The sequence below is a fragment of the Fopius arisanus genome, unplaced genomic scaffold, assembly GCF_000806365.1.
Source record: "Fopius arisanus strain USDA-PBARC FA_bdor unplaced genomic scaffold, ASM80636v1 scaffold00014, whole genome shotgun sequence".
In the NCBI taxonomy this organism is placed as follows: Eukaryota; Metazoa; Arthropoda; class Insecta; order Hymenoptera; family Braconidae; genus Fopius; species Fopius arisanus.
In genome coordinates this window covers 50,636-71,176 of record NW_011887753.1, presented here as the reverse complement: position 1 = coordinate 71,176, position 20,541 = coordinate 50,636, and the positions used below count along the sequence as shown (strand labels likewise).

The 20,541-nt window shown below is 40.4% G+C and overlaps 3 protein-coding genes across 4 annotated transcripts; 1 reads left to right on the top strand and 2 right to left on the bottom strand.

Moving 5' to 3' along the window:
• Window positions 1-204: 204 nt before the first annotated feature.
• Window positions 205-15,785, bottom strand: upSET. Of its 2 annotated transcripts, none has more exons than XM_011299252.1 (4): window positions 15,522-15,785; window positions 4,246-11,704; window positions 3,977-4,114; window positions 205-3,884 (listed from the first exon to the last, which is right to left on the bottom strand). In XM_011299252.1, the coding sequence occupies exons 2-4, from the start codon at window positions 11,312-11,314 to the stop codon at window positions 3,421-3,423; spliced, it is 7,671 nt and encodes a 2,556-aa protein (XP_011297554.1). In that variant the 5' UTR covers window positions 11,315-11,704; window positions 15,522-15,785; the 3' UTR covers window positions 205-3,420. The 2 variants fall into 2 exon arrangements, 1 of the variants encoding a protein (XP_011297554.1); XR_891891.1 differs by having other exon boundaries at window positions 3,794-3,884; window positions 3,977-4,125.
• A 333-nt stretch (window positions 15,786-16,118) lies between these two features.
• LOC105263205 (no child left behind) lies at window positions 16,119-18,688 on the top strand. Its single transcript, XM_011299249.1, has 5 exons — window positions 16,119-16,440; window positions 16,521-16,579; window positions 16,660-16,778; window positions 16,840-17,025; window positions 17,083-18,688. The coding sequence occupies exons 1-5, from the start codon at window positions 16,372-16,374 to the stop codon at window positions 18,093-18,095; spliced, it is 1,446 nt and encodes a 481-aa protein (XP_011297551.1). The 5' UTR covers window positions 16,119-16,371; the 3' UTR covers window positions 18,096-18,688.
• RYBP (ring and YY1 binding protein) lies at window positions 18,116-20,476 on the bottom strand. Its single transcript, XM_011299250.1, has 3 exons — window positions 19,970-20,476; window positions 19,170-19,684; window positions 18,116-19,044 (listed from the first exon to the last, which is right to left on the bottom strand). Exons 2-3 carry the CDS (start codon window positions 19,344-19,346, stop codon window positions 18,703-18,705), a joined length of 519 nt encoding a protein of 172 aa, XP_011297552.1. The 5' UTR covers window positions 19,347-19,684; window positions 19,970-20,476; the 3' UTR covers window positions 18,116-18,702.
• Window positions 20,477-20,541: the final 65 nt, after the last annotated feature.

Below are 20,541 nucleotides of genomic sequence, written 5' to 3'. Positions count from 1 at the left end.
AACCAATGATAACCACTCACCACCCGGTTTTCCAAACATACGACAACCTATCATCTGTTTCTCCGTCAATTATCTTGCATTCTAGATATTTGCAATTTTATCCCGGAGATTATTCAATTTATTAATTGGCTTTTACCAATTTTAAATCAGATCATTTGATCTGCCCGACTGGATTTATCAGACTGAAGTAAATGATTGCCAATATAATTTTTAATTCATAAAATTTATTTCGATTTATTAAATTTCATATACATATTATATGCCTAAATAATGAGCTCTTTACACATTATATCATAGAACAATAATTGTAATACGCCGTTTACGATAATATAATCGAAGAACTCGTTTTATCTTTATATATTCACTTCAATTAGTATTAATTATGAATTAAAGTTATCATACAATATAACACATGTGTAAGTTTAATTGTTGTTTTGTATCATTTTTTTAGCTATGATATTTCATATAGTCGTCGTATTATACATACACACATATATTAAAATAAATCGTAACAAGTGGAAAATACCAAAGAAGAAAAGAACAATTTCTCTTCTTCATCTCTTCTACTCGTTTAATAGTTTTTTTTTTGTCATTCTTCTTACACTACAGTACGCAGTTTCATTACAATCACGAAATAGTTACGATAATTTTCGACTATTTACAACACCGAGAATTGTTAATTACCAACGATTCTATAATTAATATCTTGTTTTCTGCTGACAACTTACATTACTTAATATTGAATCGAGTCATTGTGATAATTACTACGGCCGGATGACAAGTTAATCGCGTATAAAAAGCAATTTGTCTGATCAGCTCAGTGGGAGAAAGCGAGGGAATAAAAAAGATAAATATGATGTACCGTTCATTATGACTCGTCATTTTCCTCCATTTTTTCCTCTAAATAATACTTTCTTTGAAGTATCAACATAATGTGCAATACTGATACTTGGCTTTTCTTTTATTTTTTCTTTTTACCATCTAAATCGAAAACAAAGTGAAAACGCGTATGTACATAATTGTAGTTGTCACTTTCCTTGGAAAACAGAGTAAAGATAAAAAAATATTTTATTTTTTCGTTAGCAGACGTAAGAAAAATAATGTTTGTTTCACTATTCAATGAAATAATTGCACGGAATTGTTTTACTGAGAGAGACTTTGAATGATGTATGGCCGATTGTGATATTCACACTGAGACATAAAATATCTTATACCCCAGTTACACCTATTGTTATTAATTCAACCAGATTTGTCATGTTTTTGCTTTGAAAAAGAAGCTTTAGTCGTAGTATATCGGAGATTTGAGACATTGCACCATGGGCCTTTACGTATTCTATTTATCGTATCTCTTTACTGAAAAATTGTTAAGCCATTGCAATTATGCATTGTGTTTCATGCCTATTATGCTACCACGAAGATAATCACTCCTTTTCAACCGATTATTATTTACAGTGTATGTGAGAAGAGTGCACGTTTCGTTGCAATTGTTACATTCTATGTTCAGTAACGATTTCACCTGATCTATGATATATCTTACGTAATTACCTATTATTTTGTACATTATTTGTATTCATAGTCAAGATGAGGGAGATTTTAATAGCCTACTGCGAAGTACTCTCTATTTAATAACTTTCCATCGTTGTTATTTAATTCTTCAATATTTGTCTCTGTCTCTTTACGTACGTCAAATTTCTCCTCAGCCATTGCAATAGTGAGCTTTTTCCCTATTCTATTCCAAACCGTAGAATTACTATTTTGATTGAGATAAATTTCGTAACTCCGCGAAAGTATTTTTACAAAAATCTCGGATTTACTGGTGTTTCAATAGTATTTTCTGATTAAATTAAATTTAGTGAGATTTTTTTATACATTCACTGCTTTAATACTCGTATATCCCATGGGACTCGATATTTACACATTTACATTACCAATTATTTTTGTTTTTCCATCATTGTACACCGGATGTATAGCCACAGTGTGGCGAGATTTATTTAAACGAGCGTATTTTTTTCTTCATTTCAATCTAATCGCTTTAATTTTTGTGTGTGCACTTATTTGCGAGTCTCCGGACGTTCGCGGTCTGACATGGACCGCAAGCAATTGTATTGACAACAAATAACTCATTTATTTATTATTTTATCATTATTTCCCCTGTCACACCGCGAAAATCCGAATGCTATTGAAAATAACTGAATTTATCAAGAGAATTGCGTCTTATTTCTTTCATGTGGATTTATCTTACAATCTCTAAGTGATGCAGAGCTCGTAATGATCGTTTGTACCCATTATGTAATCATCTCGCCAATAATTTGATCGTTATGACAATTATCGCAGATGACTTTGTTCACTAAATTGAAATTGTCAGTGAGGGACTACTGTAGGCAAGAACAATTACGTTTTGTCATCGAAGATTCATTTTCAATTTTCCATAATTTTATATTCAACATATATTATTTATTACAAACTAATTATACCGGGCATTTACAAGTAAATATAAAATATAGAGAAATGTTTTTTTGAAAAAATAGGGAGTGCGGGAAGGGGGTGGGGTGTATTTCACACATTTTAGGATGGAATTTCACTTGTATATGAAAAATAAAACAATGGGAAAATTGAGTCGAATTTTTCACAACTCCCAGCACAACATATTCTAATCTGTACGGCTCGCATTTTATTATTTATTAGCGTTCGTCTTCACTATTCTACAGTACACGTGAATTCTACATCAATTAACACTAAATAATGATAACGCTTACGCTGCAGATTATCGTGGTCTGCATAGCCGCCACGGTATATTCATATTTATATATATGCAATTGATATTTACATACTCTGAAGATACGCCACACCGCTCTCCTTTCAAAGTAATAAAACTCAGCATTACTTGCTTCGTTCTCTATGCTGATTAAATTTTTCTTTTCTCCTGAATAATTATTAAAAGCTATTTAAACATGAAACTCCATACGAAAATGAAAATCGCGATGACATCGCGTTATCAAAAATCGTGGCATTTGTACGAAATTCGTAATTTTAGTGCGATTTTTATAGTACGAAAAAAAATACAGATGAGATGAGATTGTCAACTTAAATCGATATTTTTGATTCACCAAACATAAATAATATGCAACGTAAAATGCATGTTAATCATAACTCAGAGTGTAAATCAGCTGTCAAATCGACAAAAATCGTTAAATTTCCCATTTATCAATTTATCTCAGGAAATATCAATGTAACGTTAAAAATTCGCTGAACTTTTTCTCAAGCTGATTTCATTCTCTGGAAAAAAGTTCTCCACAATTTTCTTCTGAAGCCAATAGCTTTCCAGATAAATCGATATTGAACTGAAAATTTATTTTATCATTTGACTACCGAAATGGCACACTGCGAATAGAATATAACCTTTGATGATTTATTCATTGTCTAGGATCTCGGTGGCAGGTGTGAATGACTGAAATAGGATTTCTGGATGGGTGGAGGACTTGTGAAGGTGGTGGTTGGTGGAGGTGGTGTGGTAGGGGCGAGAGGGGTAGGTGGAATAGTAGCACTTGTTGTCGGAGGGAATTGTGGGGGATAGGGATTTGAGCCTGGGGGTGCCTGGGGTACAAGGAATTGTGGACTCTGTTTAGAAGTATTTGTTGTACCACCTGGGGATGATGGAGGCTGGGATTGATTCTGGGCGGTGAAGTTTTGGTACTGTTGGCTGGACGTAGCCTTACCCGGCAACTGCGAATAGTGGATTGGTGCTGAGCCTGGTGGTGGGATGTAGGGTTGCGGTGGTAGTTGAGGTGCCTGTGCTGGATTGTATGTCATTCCACCGGCTGGGATAATCACTTGGGATGGCGATGACAATTTTCTAGCTTTAAGGATGGCTTCTGCTGTTAGACCTGGGGACATGAACATGAGAATGAATTGAGTGAGCAATTGGGGACATCATTGGATTTTTTATTGAAATTCTATCAAGTACACAATATTTTACCTTGTTTCCGAGCTCGTTCTTCCTCATCATCACTCAGAAATAATCCAAATTCTCGTTTCAGTCTTTCAGTAAGGTTTTCCCTCTGCCTTTCAACGAGAGTTGGTGCCGCTGACCAGCCAATCGTTCCTTCCTCACCGCCTGTAAGCACACTGTATCTTAGCCTAGCACACCAGCCTGCGTTTAAATCCATTTTACATCAAAAACACGTGTCTATCTCTAATCCCAAAATTGGTGAAAAAAAAAAACGAAAATACGATAATGACCCTCACCTTTCCGTTCCTCACCATCAGGGGCGGTTAGCAGGGCTAAATTAGTCAAAGCATTGGCCGTCTCCACCGTAGTCTTGACATTGTCTTCATCAGAGCTCAGAGAAGAGGTTCCACTGCTAGCACTATCCGATCTCCCTCTCCCAGGGCTCTTCTCCGAAGATGACGCCTCATTACTCGGTTCAGGTTCAGGTGGAGTCCCCGAGGACTGTTGCTTCCTCTTTCTGTACTCAGAGATTGATAATTTTCGTTTGATCGGTGGAGGTGCGTCTGGAGGGGGTCTCTCATGAGGAGCTGTTCGAGGATCCTTCAACCTCCTCACCTCAGGCTGAACTGGAACCCCCTGAGATGCCTGAGGTCCCTGTGGGGACAACGGAGGAGGTGGTGGAGGTGGACCCTGAGTAATCGCAGCAACAATTAATACTGGATCTATTGATTTCGGCGATACATCAATGGCCACGAGATTTGGAATTTCCGGTGATTGCGTGGACTCCGAGGACTCGTTAATATGTTGCAAAGGTGGACTACCAGGCTCTTTATCCATTGATTCCACAGTATCGAGTACCGGTGGCTCCTGATCAACTGTTCCCTCCAACAATTGACGAAGTGCAGATGACAATTCAGTCTTGTGTTCACCATTGGACATCTCCACGGATTCCATATCAAGCGTCGACTCAATAATCGCAGTCTCGAAGTCCAGCTGCTTCTTGGGTAGGGATGAGCTCTCAGTTTTCTTTCTGATTCGTTCACTCAATGGTGGAATCGATTGAAATATCTTCGGGGATTCATTGACAGACTCGCAGTCAAGATTTGATATGGAATCGAACATTGACTCCTCCGACGAGCAAACACCAGGTGTTACGATGGATTCAATTTTCTCCAGCTGCTGAGGCTGCTTAACAGCATTGAGCACCTCGAGACTGGCAAGTGTTTCGAATTCCTTGAAGGCTCTCTCCTCCACGTTCTCATTATCCTGGCATTCTCTACCCTGTTTCCCAGTGGCATTAACCGCTTTAAAACTCAACTCAACTTCATCTCTGTCAGATGAGCCAGAATCCTTGGAGCTCTCCATGAGCCCCTCAATCCCATCGAAGCTCTTATCTCTCTCCGAGGATGTCTCAATTTTCTCCTTGTAATCATCCCCGTCGTCTCCAGTGATCTTCTTCATTTGAGCTTCAACATCAAATTCATCCAACGACGTTGGCTCCTCTATCTTCACCTCGTCCTTGCTTGTTTCACTGGTTCTCTCCTCCACACTCTCTTGTTTCTTTGGACTTGCTGTAATACTCGATATACCTGCCTCCGATGTACAGCTATTATCAAATTCAAGCCTAGTCTCAGTATCATTAGGCTCCATAACTCCAGTGTCAGTGCCCTTATTAACACTCTTATCGCACTCAGAAATCGTATTTTCTATTACTTTAATATTTAACTCCAAACTCGATTCCTCCAATTTACTCTGGATTTCAGTCTTTATGTTCAACTTAAATTCAATATCACCTTGATTACTGTCCACCTCGACGTGCTCATCCTTCACATCAGACAGCTCGTCCTTCACCTCCATCTTCACCGGATCGTCAACTTCAATATTAGCCATTGTATTACCCATCTCTAATTTGCTATCAACCCCCGGGCATTCGGATTTCACTGGATTCGCGTCATCAATCATTTTTGCCTCCTTGATCTTGCAAATATCATAGAACTCACATTGTTTAATGGCTGTTTGCTCCTCTTCCTTCATCTCAGCGTCCAAATAATTTTTTATCTGTCTCTCGAGGGACGTGGGAGATAGAGATCTCGACGACGAGGACAAAAAGGCAGGTCTCTCAGGTGCATTATCAACAGATCCAGAAACCGTGTGATCAATCCCCAGTGCCATGAGGGGACAGTCTGCAGTGGAAGGAGTTGGAGTTGTTGGTGGTGTGTAATTATCAGAGGACAGGCTCTCCCTGGCAATTCTCCTCTTCTTCGGTGGTGCTGCGACAGTTTCACTGGGTGGACTGTCAGGTCGGCTATTGGGTGAATCACACTCTTCAGAAATAGCTTGCCTCAGCCATCGTTTCTTAGCCGACCCCGAGGACACAGGACACTGTGGATTCTGTGCATTGACACAGGGTGCACCTTTCCTCTGGGGTGGAGAGTCACAGATACCAGACACTGAATTCGCTGCCTGAACTAGAGTCGCCAGGCTCTTAGTCCCATAATTAATCGATTGATTGAGATATTCCGAGGACAATTGATCATTGGTCTTGGGAGAGTCCTTCGAGACTGGAAGGGTAGTGGAGACCACAGGTAATGTTTTTGGTGGTGGTTGGGGGACATCTGGTGACTCTCTCAGCCACTCATTCATCATTGCCTTCTTAGTTTTGGGAAATTTGAAGCCAGGGGCCAGTGGTCCAACAGCAGCAGCAACGAGTAGACAAGCTGATGACAGCGGTGTGGAAGGAGTTGAACTCTGAGAGCTGCTACTTGCTCCACTGTCACAAGTTGGACTTTTACTGAGAGCTGGCTGCTGGAGACTTCTGTCTGGTGATATTGATCGCGATGTATCTGGAACATTGGAATTGGCAAGGGCCAGCAGGAGATCAGCAGCTGTGGGAATGACTGGATTTGGATTCACTGGGTCTCGCAGTGTCATTTCACCCTTCGCCGATGAATACATCTGATTAGCTGATGATAATGACGAGCATGGAGGTCGTCTGAGGGGTGGTGATTGCAGTGCAGCCAGATGATCGTCATCAGCTGATGATAAATCTGAATCAGCAGAATTCAGTCTCGTTCTTCTGGTGTGTGTAGACGACTGTGAATTACTCGTAGTTCTAGCCCTACCCTTTCTCTTCTTACGTCGAATAGGCCTCTCCACGTGATGCTTCTGAATTTTAGTTGGTTGTGTGAGAATAGGATGATGATCTCTGTCATCATTATCACTCTGTGCTCCACCTGACTCCTTTCTCTGCGCATTTCTCGCTTGTACCTCTTGCTTCCTCTGCTGTGCCTTCTCCATTCTCTCAAAGGTTTTCATTATCGCCTGGATCTTCCTCTCCTCCCTTGACATCTTATTCTTATCCTTCTTCGTCTCCTGCGGTGGTGTGTCAGCACTAGGCGGTGTTGATGTCTGCATGGGAATTTGTGGAGCTGGATCGACCATGGAAGGAGGTAACTGGGCCACCTGGGGCACCTCCTCCTTGGGTTTCTCACGTGGTTCAACCGTTCTCTTTGGAGTTGCACCGAGAGTCCCTGTAGCAGGTGCCTCACTAGTTGAAGCCTGTGGTGTTGGTAAAATCTGAGGAGGAGGAGCTGCAACAGACGTTCCAGCATCATCCTCTAGCGCGATATTTTTACGTCCTCTTCTCCTCCTCTCTCTGCCATCCGAATTATCCACTGAAGCACCACTACTCCTCCTCGTAGGCCCAACCTGTCCAACGACTATTGAAGAAATCTGACAGGTTCGAGGATTGCCACAGGCACAGGCCAGTGGTAGCATCGTATTACCCAGTGGAATTGTACTCGAACTATTAAGTGACATCAGGAGATTGTGCTGCTCATGACGAATCGTTATCTCAGCATTTTTATCGATTGCTGTAGTTGTTACGATGTACAGATGAAGTGTTCCCTTCTCGATGCAGTGCTTCACCTCGGCATTGGGTGTACAACTTCGTCTGACAAATCTCGCGTCATTTCCATATGTCCTAGTGTCAACGCACACTTCAGTCCCCTCTCGCGGTAATCTGTAGAAAAATACAAATGGCCCCGGACGCTGAGCTGGCTGTCTTCCCTGGCCATGGTGTGCCGGCCTGTGCTGTGTACTCAGCATGTATTTACCACGTAACTCAACCACTGGAGTATTTGGTGGCAAATAAACAGTTGCCATCAGATATTTAACGTTGTTACTGTGGACATTAACTCGACACTTGCCACTTGCAACAGCACTCATGTTGTTATTATTCTGTCTCAAGTCACTGTGAGTACCATTTACTTTGATACTCGATATTCTAGCTCTCAATTCTGGACTGTAATGATTCGTCACCGCCTCCTCGTATCTCTCAATCCACTGTCTGAGTGGTGATGTTGCTGTACCACATGACTCTTGATTGTCATCATCGTCGTTGATGCTACGTCTGCGTTTCCCTTTTCTCTTCCCTGGACCACGTTTGACAGTTTCCTTTTTTCGTGATTGGGCACTGGTTTGTCTGGGATTTGGCTCACGCCTCCCCGGCCTCTTCGTCACGTTATTATTGTTGCTAGGATTATTGTTGGTAGTGATGCTGGTGGGATTTGCTGGGGTATTATTGCTGTGTGTCGAGAGATTGGTGTTATCAGATATTGTAGTGGTGTTGGGAGTCGTTGGAATAGTCGTAATTGATGGAGTTGATACAGAATTGTGATTACTGCTTGTATCATTATTGTTATTCTGTCTTCTCGGTTGTGATGTGGTTTCTGATTTTTTTCGTGACTGCTGGATATTACGTTTCTTGGGATTTGGGGGCGCTGGAACGTTGGTGTCTGCTGATGATGTGGATGATGTGTCAGAGGAGGTGTCAGAGTTCAGGAGTTCCTCTCGTTTTCTCATCTGGAGGGTGCGAGCCCTCTGACGATCGACACGACGTGGACGACAGATTTCACAGAGATATTCGTCCGGGATATTTGATCTGTCGATTCCCATGCAGTCGACGTGCTGCCAGACGAGACAGCGATCACAGCAAATCATGTAACCATCGTCGTGTTCAAATTCGCAGATACAACGCGTTATGCTATCCTCTTCATCGCCCTCACCCTCTGGTGCTGTTTCAGTCTCTTCCCCCTCAGGCTCAACCTCTCGACCAGGCTCACTGCTAATTGCACTCGCTGCATCATCAGCAGTATTGCTCGCTATAGTGACACCCTGATTATAAATAAATGACTGATGAGGAAGGACTGGACCTGTCCCATTGTTGACTGGTTGTTGCTTGAGAGGTGGTGATGTGGGTGGTGGAGTTCGTGGTGGTGGTGCACCATAATTGTGATCCTGGAGGACAAACTGGAGGCACTCGTATGGAAGAGGCATTCTCCGAACTGGTGAGTGCGGCATTGCCTTGAGCTCCTCTTCCTCCTCCTCCTCATATTCATCTCGTCCAATCACTTGGCTCTCTGCTTCAACTTTCAATTCCACCTCCTTCCGTATATCCGACGTTATACTAACAGGTAGAATAGTCTTAATCTGGCCATGACGCACTTGCTGTGGCTGTCCCTGTTGCTGGGTAAACTGAGAAGCAACGAACATCTGCTTTTGCTGAAGATTCGACGATTGAATTTTAATCGGTTGGCTCTTCTGGACGACCACACTGGAAGCATTTTGTTGATGGGGAAGTAGTGTCTTTATACTCGACTTCTGGGTTATCACTGTTGCGTTCGATGTGCCAATGGTTTTCAGTGTATTGACATTTGTGTTGAGAGATGTTTTTATTCCAGGGGCTTTGGACTGCACCTGATTCCTCTGTTGTGGTTTCTGGGGTGGAATGGTTTTTATGCATCCAGGTTGCTTTTGGGGAACTCCCTGTGGGGGATATCCTCCAGGTGGATAACTCTGTCCAGCCTGTTGAATTATTTTCACTGGTTGAACACTCGTATTTCTCTGGATCGTCTGATGAGTCACAATCTGGGAATTCTTTACAATATTTCCGGACTTCTGAGTAATAGTTCTCACATTACCCTGAATACTTCCAACAGGGCTCTTTCCAGGCTCCAATCTCAACAGCATCTGCTGCTGAGACTGCTGTATCTTCGCATTTATTATCGTCGAGCCCTTATTCACTGGTAAACTCGTCAACGTCTGCTGTACCATATTCACTTTCGGTTGAATATTCACATTCCCTTGAATTCTCTGTGGTCCTCCAGCCAATTGTTTCTGAATAATCTGCTGTGGCTGTCCCTGCGGGACAATCTGCTGGACAACAGTCTGATTTTTATTAACTACTGTTAGAGCTGCGTGCGATGATTTTGTCATGTTCAATTGCGAATTACTGTTATTATTACTATTATCACTTTTTAAAACCCCAGATATTCCGAGGCTTCGATTGCCAGGTACAGCTGCTGATCCCTGTGGATTACTCAGAGTCTGGTGATTGTGAACAGGGGCTTTTTGAACACCACCTGCAACTCCTTTCTTGACATTGTTAATCGGCTTCTGGGATTGCGACTGCTGTCTCGATACAGCTTGTACTTTCTGGGATGAACCAACCATTTTCGATTGCTGTGGCTGAATCCCCAGTGTCTTGTTGTTCTGGTGATTCTCACTGTTACCCGGATTTAACTTCTGATTACTCACTTGTGATTTTTGCACAGTTATCGTGGCATTCTGCTGAAATCTCGGTGCATTATTCACACTAGTTATAACTTGATTAACTGTTATTGGTGTCATCTGGTGTACTGCATTGGTGACCTGTGACTTTGGCACTTGAATCCTAGAGACAAGATTCTTCGAGACAACCGTTGCCTGATTGCTTACACCACTCGTAATAGTCTTGACTTTCTGAAAATTCACAGGTGGTGTTTTAGCATTTGTCTGGATTCTGTGAATATTGGATACTCCAGTGATATTCGATCCTACTGTCTTCACAGCACCAGTTGGGACTGTTTGAATTTGCTGGAGCCCCTGAATAATAGCTGTCTGCTGTTGATTGGTCACCTGTACAGCCTCATAAGTTATTGGAATTTGTCCAGGAGTCACTGCATTATTGATAACAATTTTCGATTGGAGTGCTGGAGAAGCCGTGTGCTGCTGGTGCTGGACAGTTGCCTTCTGGGGGGCAATTCGTGCGGCTAAAATTGGAGTTATGCTGCCTGGACAGGTTTTCTGGGGCTCGACTGGTATTTTACTTGTGCCACCAGGTACCACAGTGATTTTTCCAGTGCTTGTTATTACACTTGGACTTGGAGCTCGTGTCTTACCACTCAGTTGGGTTTGAACTTTAACTTGATTTATGGGATAGATGACAGTGGCTTTGTTGGTGACCATGACACTGGCTGACATTATTGGAGCTGGTGGTGGTGTTGTTGGCCTCAGTGTCTGGTCATTGTCTGTTTGATAACTCATGGTGGTCTCAGTTTTAACAGCTTCTTCACCGCCATTGCCACTGATCACTGTGTCCTCCACGATGGTGTCCACACGATGTGGCCGATTAATATCTTTCTCTACCTCAATCTCTTCAACCCCAGCATCTAGATCTCGGTGATCTACTGGGGGTGGGGAAGTGGGTGGCAGTGGTGCTGGTGATGGCCCCGGGGAGTCTTCAGCCTCGGTACCACAGCCTCCAGCCCCCCCACTAGTTGATTTCTTCCCTGACTGGGTCGACGTCTTGGAGGCTTTGCCTAGTCTCAAGTTTTTCTTAATTGCGACTGATTAACCCGTTGATATAGAGAGGCTGTTGAGATTATTTCTGCATGTACCGATATAAATTTCCCTCGATTCTGGAATCACCATAGGCTGCAAGAGTAATAAACAATTGTTCATTCACAATTGTCGATTTTATTTATTTCATTATCTCCTAGCAAACAGGTCAAATTGGGTAGACAATTTTTCATGAAATATCTCGGAATCGAAGAGATTAATGAGATAAAAAATTAAAGAGATAGAAAAATTTTTGTAGATACCTTTTTTGTAGCGTTCAGTCCATTCTACAAAAAAGATCCTAAGAAAATTATCGTGTCTCGCATGGATTTCGAGATATTCACCCTCTACCGATTTGCCGTTGTATTAAGCTGTAGAAGTGGAATAAAAATGTGAATTTCCCCATGTATTTTTTTCCTCATCCTCGAGTACTTAAATTCATAAAACAAAACCGATATCATATTCCTGCCAAACCGATCTATTCTCAACTCCCCAATGAATTTAATCATGATTATCATTAATCTCCAGCGATAACAATGACTAGTTCACGGATTAGAGTAGGCACATAACAACATGACGTTGACAATAGCCAGAAATTAAATCGTTGGCAATAGGATCTGCAGCGACCTACTTGGCGTACCTCGACCCTTTCATTGATTCCATACCCCAGCAAACCCAATGAATTGTTTCTGGCTTAATAATTCCCCCCAGGTGGTTAAAATTTGGTCGATGCCTGTGAAACCCTGCGGCCCTTGGAATCCAGTAGAAAATGAAGATAAAATAAAGATAAAATTGAAGAAATGGGAGGAAGGAGAAAACGAGGGGAGAAGGAACGAAAACGAGAATAATATAGACGGGCAACGAGATGCCAAGGCATTGTGCCGGGAGAGTTGAGGATTTTAGCCAAGGTCAGCCACTGGCAACAGTCTCTACAGTTGAATGTATGCAATGATTATTAGTTGGATGCACTGTAATGCACCGATTTTTCGTTCTCATTTTTTTATTTTAAATTCCCAGTGCTTCCATCGTCTTGAGTTGTATCTCATCTGTAAAACAAATCAACTAGTGCCCAGGGAGTTGCTGCTTGGGAATTCAAATGCACATGTTGATGCCATTGCAAAAATTGAGTAGGTCTCGCTTCCTTTCAGACGATTGTACATTCGCTAAAGATGGCGGATCTACACTCAGGATTTCTCTCCTCTCCTCTGTTACCCCTTAACCCTGTCTCCACCTCTTCACCCCCTTTCCAACGTTGTCCTCGACAACAAGAGATTGTTACTATTGCGCGGTTATCCGGATTCAACTTGGAAGGTAAGTTTGAGGATATTCCAGTGCCCTGGAAATTTTTTTTCCTCTCAAATTCTCTGTTTACAAATTTCTCATCATATATATTTTTTTATTTATCGAGACGTAAAATATTGTCTGGGAGCAATTTATTAATATAATAATTTACACTCAATATCTTTCATTAAATATCAAACCAGAAATTAATTTTATGTCAATAAAGTACATATTAAAAAATTTTTCAAGTCTTTCTCAATTACAAATTTAATTATCAAATTGGATGATTGTACATATTAGAATCGTTAACGTACTGATATATCCGATAACTTACTCAACGTATTTCTCTCCCCCCTCATTCATAGAAATTTCTCGGCGCCGTTCTCATTACAAAGCGAGAATATTCCTGAGACTCAGTATCAATTTAGAAACCCGATGACGAGAGAAATAGCAAACTCGAAGTATATTTTCGCTTGGAACAGTGCCCCCGCGAAAGTATCTAATACAGTATTCATCTTTGTCTATCGCACATTGCGGTATTCTATCTCCGGTCAATACTGTGATTTCACTTGAACCCGGAGCTATACATATCCCCACGATAAATCAAGAAATCTAGTGTCCTGTACCGAGAATCCCCTTGCAACCCCATGACTAAATGATGCCCTTGACTCCACCAGAGTACTCCATAATTATCAAAGGAGCCCCAGTATTTTCCTGCAAGTTGTAAGAACTATTGTCTGTAGTAATTCAGTAAAAGACATTAAGATAGAATCCTCTCGGAATTGATACCCTTGACTCAATCAAAAAATTGCATCATTAACTGATGACGGGTAGTTCTATTTCCACCGTCGAAAGTTGTGAATAATAATTCGCAGGGGAAATTGGTGAGAGATATTAAGACTGGCTTTAAAAATATCAGAGTTCAAACGGCATGGTATAACTATGTAATGTGGTATAGAAGCGTGGTATCATAAACTGCGATGCAGAATGCAATAGAGTTGGCCAAGGCAGGGGGAGGTCGTTGTACCTAGACGGTGCGCAAGCATGTACAGTCAAGTTAACTAACCTAACACGAAAATATAGGAGAACTACCGGATAGGGGGTTTACGATGATGATGAGGAGACCACCGACGAAATACTCCCCCGATGCATTTTTTTTCCACTCATTTCCCCAGTGGTAAACTAAGATAAGTGCATTTTTTTTAACACCAGTTTTTAGCTGATACCTCGGGATTGGAGGAAAATAACAAAATTTTTGGGGAAACATTATTTATAGAGAAAGATGAGAGTTACAAAAAAGGTATATATGAAAATATCAGTGTGGGCCTTCAATTGCAGGATAAATAATAATTGGCGGAATAATGTCGTTGCACCAGTTGCCAATAGATTTTCGGTGATTTTACCTCAATCTCGTTCAATTCGGTTTGATAAGAAAGGGATTTCTTCACCGTTGTTTTATTTTTAGACGTGTGTTTTGAATAGTCTTGTTATCATCGGTGCGATAACAGCGGATGTAGGAGTAATTGATGGAAAATCGATGACAAGGGGTTCGCGGTGTTACGTTAAGGGACAGCTAGGGTTTATCAAAATTTTCAAAGGTAAATAGGAGAGGTGATAGTAATTATCAAGTATAGTAATTATTTGAGGGTTGGAGGGGTGTGTGGAGTGGCAATTATCCAAATTACAAATGGATTTTTGGAGTGTAAAAGGCAAATTTGAGAGGAACTTTGATTATGGGAGAATCTAGGATAGGGGAATGATGTGAAGAGAGGTAGAAGGGAAAGATGGGTGGGCGAAGGGGGGTAGGGGGGATAGAAAGGGGGAAGGCAAAATGGCCGATTTGTGGTGCGAGTTGAGCGCCGCCTGGAAGAATTTTTTTTATATTCCCGCCGGGAGCGTGAAATAAATTTTCCATCGTTTGGTACGAAACAATTTTTTTCACGTTTTCTGGAGGTACAGGGGATGAGGCACGAGTCAGGATGATGATGATTGAGGTTGATGAGGGATTAGAGAGGTCGAGGGGTTAATTGCGGTTTTAGGAGAAAAATGAAGCTCAGGAGAGCTTGAGATGAGTTTTGGGAGAACTTCTCGGGTTATTACGTTTTTCTGATTATTACGTCGAAGAGACAGGTTTTGTGGATGCGGTGGGCTGAGGGAATGTTTTTAAAATTGTTTCCCTGGGATGCATGGGGAACTCGAGGCGATTGTCGATTGATTAATTTACGAGGGAGATTGTGAATTTTGATGAGATGACAATTGTGGGATTATAGAAGTTGCAGATTGGGGAGAAAATGCAGTGGCATCTTTGCTGTGCTACTTGGTTAGGTGTGCCCAACTCTCGACTTTATAACCTTGAATAATGGAATACGATTGCAACTGGGGATCACATATGTAGTTGTTCACTGGCACTTGACAATTATTCGATGAAAAGCTTTGGCAGGGGCTGACATGGCACGATAAATTTGGAAAATCGTTGACTCCTCGGAGCGACGTGTCTAACATATCGATGAATTATCACAGTTGCACTGCATTTCACGTGATTTATTCCACTGGTTGTGCATTAATTCGTACTGTTAAAGTCGAGACGATTGACAATCGGTGAAAATATATCGATAATTTATTATGTTCTTACCTCAATGTGACAGGAATACAGAAAAGCTGACTTCAAACTTGGATGTAAACACAATCATTTTTCTTGTTAATAATCACCGGGGGTGTAGGTAACGCTGGACTTGTTATTAATCGTTACATCGCTTACAGTATTTATGAGCTTTTTTTTTCGATTAATTACGGTGTTGTAAAGCGCGATAAATACAATAATTCACCGAAGACTCGGTAAAACATCCGTCCAAAACTAAAGATGGCAGCCATTCTTTTGGTAGGTACAAAACAAAGGTTCACATCCACGGACTCCCGAGACCCGTAGCCTCGAACCAGACGCCTGCACCTCCATTATTTTTCCCTGGCGCCAATTTTGAATTTTCATTCCAAATTCATGCAATAAAAAATACCCAAAAAAATTGTTTCAAAAATTGATCAATTATATTGTTGATTGTTAATTGACAATTTATAACATGGGGCTGTGTAATCGATTATTATTATTCTGTTATTATTATGAAACATTAAATTGTAGTAAATTGATTAAATACAGAATTATCATGAAGTAATATGAAAATTATTGGAGTTCATAATTAACATTAATTGCGGGAATAAGTTTTGAAATTGAAATTTTATTGATTGAAGTATTTGGAAAGGATAAATGTATTTTTATCCATGGGATTTATTTCTTCCATCGATTCAATGACTTATTAAAATTCAAAACAAGTCAAAAGTCCTGATCCCCACTCCCTCCTCTACATGCGCAGTGGATCATTATGTTTTCTTAACCTGCATTCGACGTAGTCGATAGAAAACACGTGTTTGGAGTACATAAATACACGTGAAATAATTTTGTACGGATTTGATAGAATTACTTATTCGTAATGAACGTCAATATTATACCTTGCACCACGTGGGTGAAGCGAGGAGTCGCAGCTCCCAATCCTGAAAAAGTAATTATCACATTTATTTTTTTACACCTAAGACTACCTTCTGCTTTGACATTGCAGTCATCATCACATGATTTTTCCAGGTTCAACTGACGCCTGAAGAATTAGAGGGAATTATCAAGAAGACGCAGACAGAAATAGAGTAAATTCTCTCGGGGATTGATAGAATTTTCCTGCATGCAGTTATAAATTAATTACAACGAATAATGACATTTGTTTTAGGGATTTGGACAGTGATTCGGATGTCAATACCCCGAGTACACAGAGCGGTCCATCTAGATCGAATGCAGAGCCCACAGAATCAACAGATGAATTTAATTTTGAAAATTACGATAATGAAGGTACAGTGGTAGTAACAAGCGATACTTTACGCGTTTTATTCCCAATTTTAAAAAATTGTAGATGGAAATATTCATTGTAACATCGGTGGATTAGCAGTGATAAATGCCCATGGCAAAGATCCATTTGTGACAGTCGACGATGACGAGGATGAAGATTCAGAAAAAGAGGATGATGTGATAAAGGCAGATGACAATCTTGTTCTCGTTGCGCACGTTGAAGGAGATGCTAGTATTCTGGAAATATTTGGTGAGCTAACATTAATTTAACCACGATATTCCGATGTTAATTTCTGTTTTATTTCAGTTTACAATGAAAAGGAAGGATCATTTTATTGCCACCACGATCTCCTCTTACCTGCATTTCCTTTGTGCTTGGAATGGCTGAATTTCGATCCTTCTGACGCCAAACCCGCGAATTTATGTGCCATCGGGGACATGACATCGATAATTAAAGTTTGGGATTTAGATTTGATCGATTGCCTCGAGCCGGCATTTACTCTAGGCTCAAAACCCAAAAAGAAAAAGAAGCAAAAACGTGTGGGACATAAAGACGCCGTCTTGGATCTCGCATGGAATTGTAATTATACACACGTGTTGGCAAGTGGTTCGGTGGACCAATCAGTGTTATTATGGGATTTGGAAAATGGTACACCAGTCACGAAAATCAATCATTTCGCTGAGAAAGTTCAGTCCATTGCGTTTCATCCCTCTGAAACCCATCATTTACTAACTGGATGTGCAGACAGTACAGCTAGATTATTCGACTGTCGTGTTGACGATACTTTCAAATCCTGGGAAGCTACTGGTGAAGTGGAGCGCGTTTTATGGAACCATTTCGACCCAAATTATTTCTTTATTAGCACAAATAATGGGAATATCGAGTGTATCGATGTGAGACAGGGTCAACACGTGTGGCAGAAAAAAGCCCACGAAAAAGAGATTACGGGTTTATCACTGAGTTCATTCTGCCCTGGCTTGTTGGTGACAACTTGTGAAGATAGTGTAATCAAAGTTTGGGACGTTCTTGATATCCACAATGTGGATTTTATTTTTGAGAAGAAAACAAACTTGGGGTCGATTCAATGTTTGGCCTCCAGCCCTGACAGCCCATTCTTATTTGCCTCCGGAGGTGACAACAAGTCCCACAACTACAAGGTCTGGGATCTGATGGAGATCACTGCTGTCTCCGATCGATTCAAAGGTAGAAAATTGAAATTTCCTGATAATACATCACCAAAAAGTGAGAATCGACAGGGAGAACTGATGGAAGTCACTGAAGACATGGAATGTATAACTCTGAAAGATAAGAAAAAATAAAAGACCTTCAAGAAAATGAGTCAATTCAACAAAGTTAGATTTTTATTTTCCTTTTGTTTTTCATTGTTCACTACTTCAATAATTTACACCTATGAGTTTCATCGTACATATAAAAAAAAAATACAAGTATATTTCCATTCTGACCGATTACCCCGAACATATTTATTATTTATTGCATTCTATTTCCGATTATTGATATATCATAAATGTATATCGAATGTCAGAAAAATAAATTGAACAAAAATACGGCAGTGTAAATGCATAGATATTAAATTATGCTGCTGCATATAAAATTTATACAGGAGTTTGATTTGACCATTTTGCTTTTGTAATTGTCACCGAGTAGAAAATTTGTGATATTGAGTAGAAATAAAGGAAATTGAAAACTGAATAATTCGATATTATTACACAATGTATCCTTGGCTAATCGTAATAAATTATTATTCCTATAAACTTTAATAACTATCATTAATGTGTAATTTTAATACACATCACTAACTAGCTAGACACCCTCCCTGCTGAATCAACAAAAATGTGTACGTACATTATAATTAGATGATTATTTCACAAGAATCATTACAATTAAATATTAAGCACAAATGGAAAACTAAACATCGGTTCCTATGTCGAGACTCCGTGAGTCTTGATTCGAATCGTGTTGACTACCATTTTCAGAGGATGCACTGCTGGACAAACCCGACTGATCCGAATTCTTTTTCACTTTAGGCTTATATTCTGTTATAACTACAGTCACATTATTGACAGTTACTTCGTTAGTTTGGGCTGTACTGCGATCGACATTTTTCAATCTAGGTGGATGACGATTTTTCCGCCTTGGCTTGTCCAGTTTACGTTCCTTATTACTATTGACGGAGCTCGCTGTACTACTGCCACTTCCACCTTCTTTTTTTCCTGGTTTCAACGGTGGTACATATTGCTGTTGGGCCGCCTGTTGCAGTTGAACATTTTTTTAGTATTCCATTATTTATTTTTTTATGTTTTTAGTGCTTGCGAGTACTAGAATGAAATATTAGATGCTGAAAAATTAAAGTGAGAATGCAATAATTAACAAACCTGTTGAGCCACCAGTTGAGGATTAATGCGGGGTTTCCGCGTTGAGGTACCTTTACGCACGTCACACATGAGGCACTTGAATGCTTCTGCTGTATTTCTATACGTGCAAACACTGCAGTCCCAGTAATTATCTTCCAAAACCTTCGCCTGACGTTTGCCGCTTCCCGAATGGTTCATTGTTCATCAGAGTCAGTTTTACAACACTGAGACTACTCAGATGAGAGTTTGCCACCTCCACATAAGTTCTTTTAACTTCATCAACACTGTGGTATATTTTATTCATTAATGAACTGGGTTATTCTTCAATATCCTCGGATGCTCTTCAACGAGAGACAAATTCAGCTATCGTAATTATCCCGTTGGGGGTAGAATTTTAGTTCTGTGCATCAACTTAACAGCTTACACTGTTTCGATGATTCATTATTCCGAGATGAAGGGCTGGGGTTGTCGAGGATGTCCTGTTCTTTTACGATCATCATTGTGGCTGAGGGATTATTTTAATGAGTTGATTGAACCTGCAAAGGCAGTTTAATAACAGATCACTTTGTGGGGAGAAAAGTGACTTTTTCGTAAAGTTCAATTTTTCTATGAACGAACTTATCCATAAATTATTTATTTAAAAAATACGAAAGCACTCCGATATACTCTTCAACTCTCTTTCTCCTTCACTCCTGATGAGATAAGAGGAAATCTCAAGATAAGGAAAATTTCCAAAATCGCAACCATGGTTTCGAACTACGTAAGCTCCAGGGCTATGCCCGATAAAATAATAATGCAAAAAATAAAAATGATCGTCTCACCAACAAAATGAAGCTTCACCGCCAAAGCCCAATGTTTACATCAGAATTATCACAAATCTCTTCATGAACTCCTGCAATCTCTTGAGCAAAAAATCCCCTCAAGTTTCAAGATCATCCAGAGAAGAAATCAACTCAGGATAAATGACCAAATTAATTGTTATCATTGAAAAAAAAATGTTACGCATCATTCAGCGTACCCACACATGCCCACTGACAGCTGTACATGTGTCCATGTATTCGAACGCTCCCCTCTCTGTATATGTGTACACCAGGTATATACAGTCACTATGGATAAATCCAAGTATCTCATCAAACAACTCAACTTCCTCCAAGTTCATTCGACATTTTTTCAACCCCACCCATGAGCTACAGCAAAAATGCGACAACGCTATCACGACGACTTATTCTTCACGGAATACTCCTAAGAAAAATTAATTTTTATTGACAAACAATTTACAGGATCGTGGCACTGTTGTCGTCTTGTCTTGCAGGGGTGGTCAAACTACATGAAACAACATGAAACAACATCTCAGTTAAAATTGACTGCTCCGAAATCATCTACGCATGCGCTG

What these genes read in the sequence shown, in the direction of transcription:
- RYBP (XM_011299250.1), bottom strand. Translation starts at nt 19,346, where the DNA reads ATGAACCATTCGGGAAGCGGCAAACGTCAGGCGAAGGTTTTGGAAGAT. An exon ending in CTCAACTGGTGGCTCAACAG is followed by an intron (nt 19,045 to 19,169) that starts GTTTGTTAATTA and finishes CAACTGCAACAG; the next exon opens with GCGGCCCAACAGCAATATGT.
- LOC105263205 (XM_011299249.1), top strand. Translation starts at nt 16,372, where the DNA reads ATGAACGTCAATATTATACCTTGCACCACGTGGGTGAAGCGAGGAGTC. An exon ending in CAGCTCCCAATCCTGAAAAA is followed by an intron (nt 16,441 to 16,520) that starts GTAATTATCACA and finishes TGATTTTTCCAG; the next exon opens with GTTCAACTGACGCCTGAAGA. An exon ending in TAGTATTCTGGAAATATTTG is followed by an intron (nt 17,026 to 17,082) that starts GTGAGCTAACAT and finishes GTTTTATTTCAG; the next exon opens with TTTACAATGAAAAGGAAGGA.
- upSET (XM_011299252.1), bottom strand. Translation starts at nt 11,314, where the DNA reads ATGAGTTATCAAACAGACAATGACCAGACACTGAGGCCAACAACACCA. An exon ending in TGATGGTGAGGAACGGAAAG is followed by an intron (nt 4,115 to 4,245) that starts GTGAGGGTCATT and finishes GTGTGCTTACAG; the next exon opens with GCGGTGAGGAAGGAACGATT. An exon ending in AGAACGAGCTCGGAAACAAG is followed by an intron (nt 3,885 to 3,976) that starts GTAAAATATTGT and finishes TCATGTCCCCAG; the next exon opens with GTCTAACAGCAGAAGCCATC.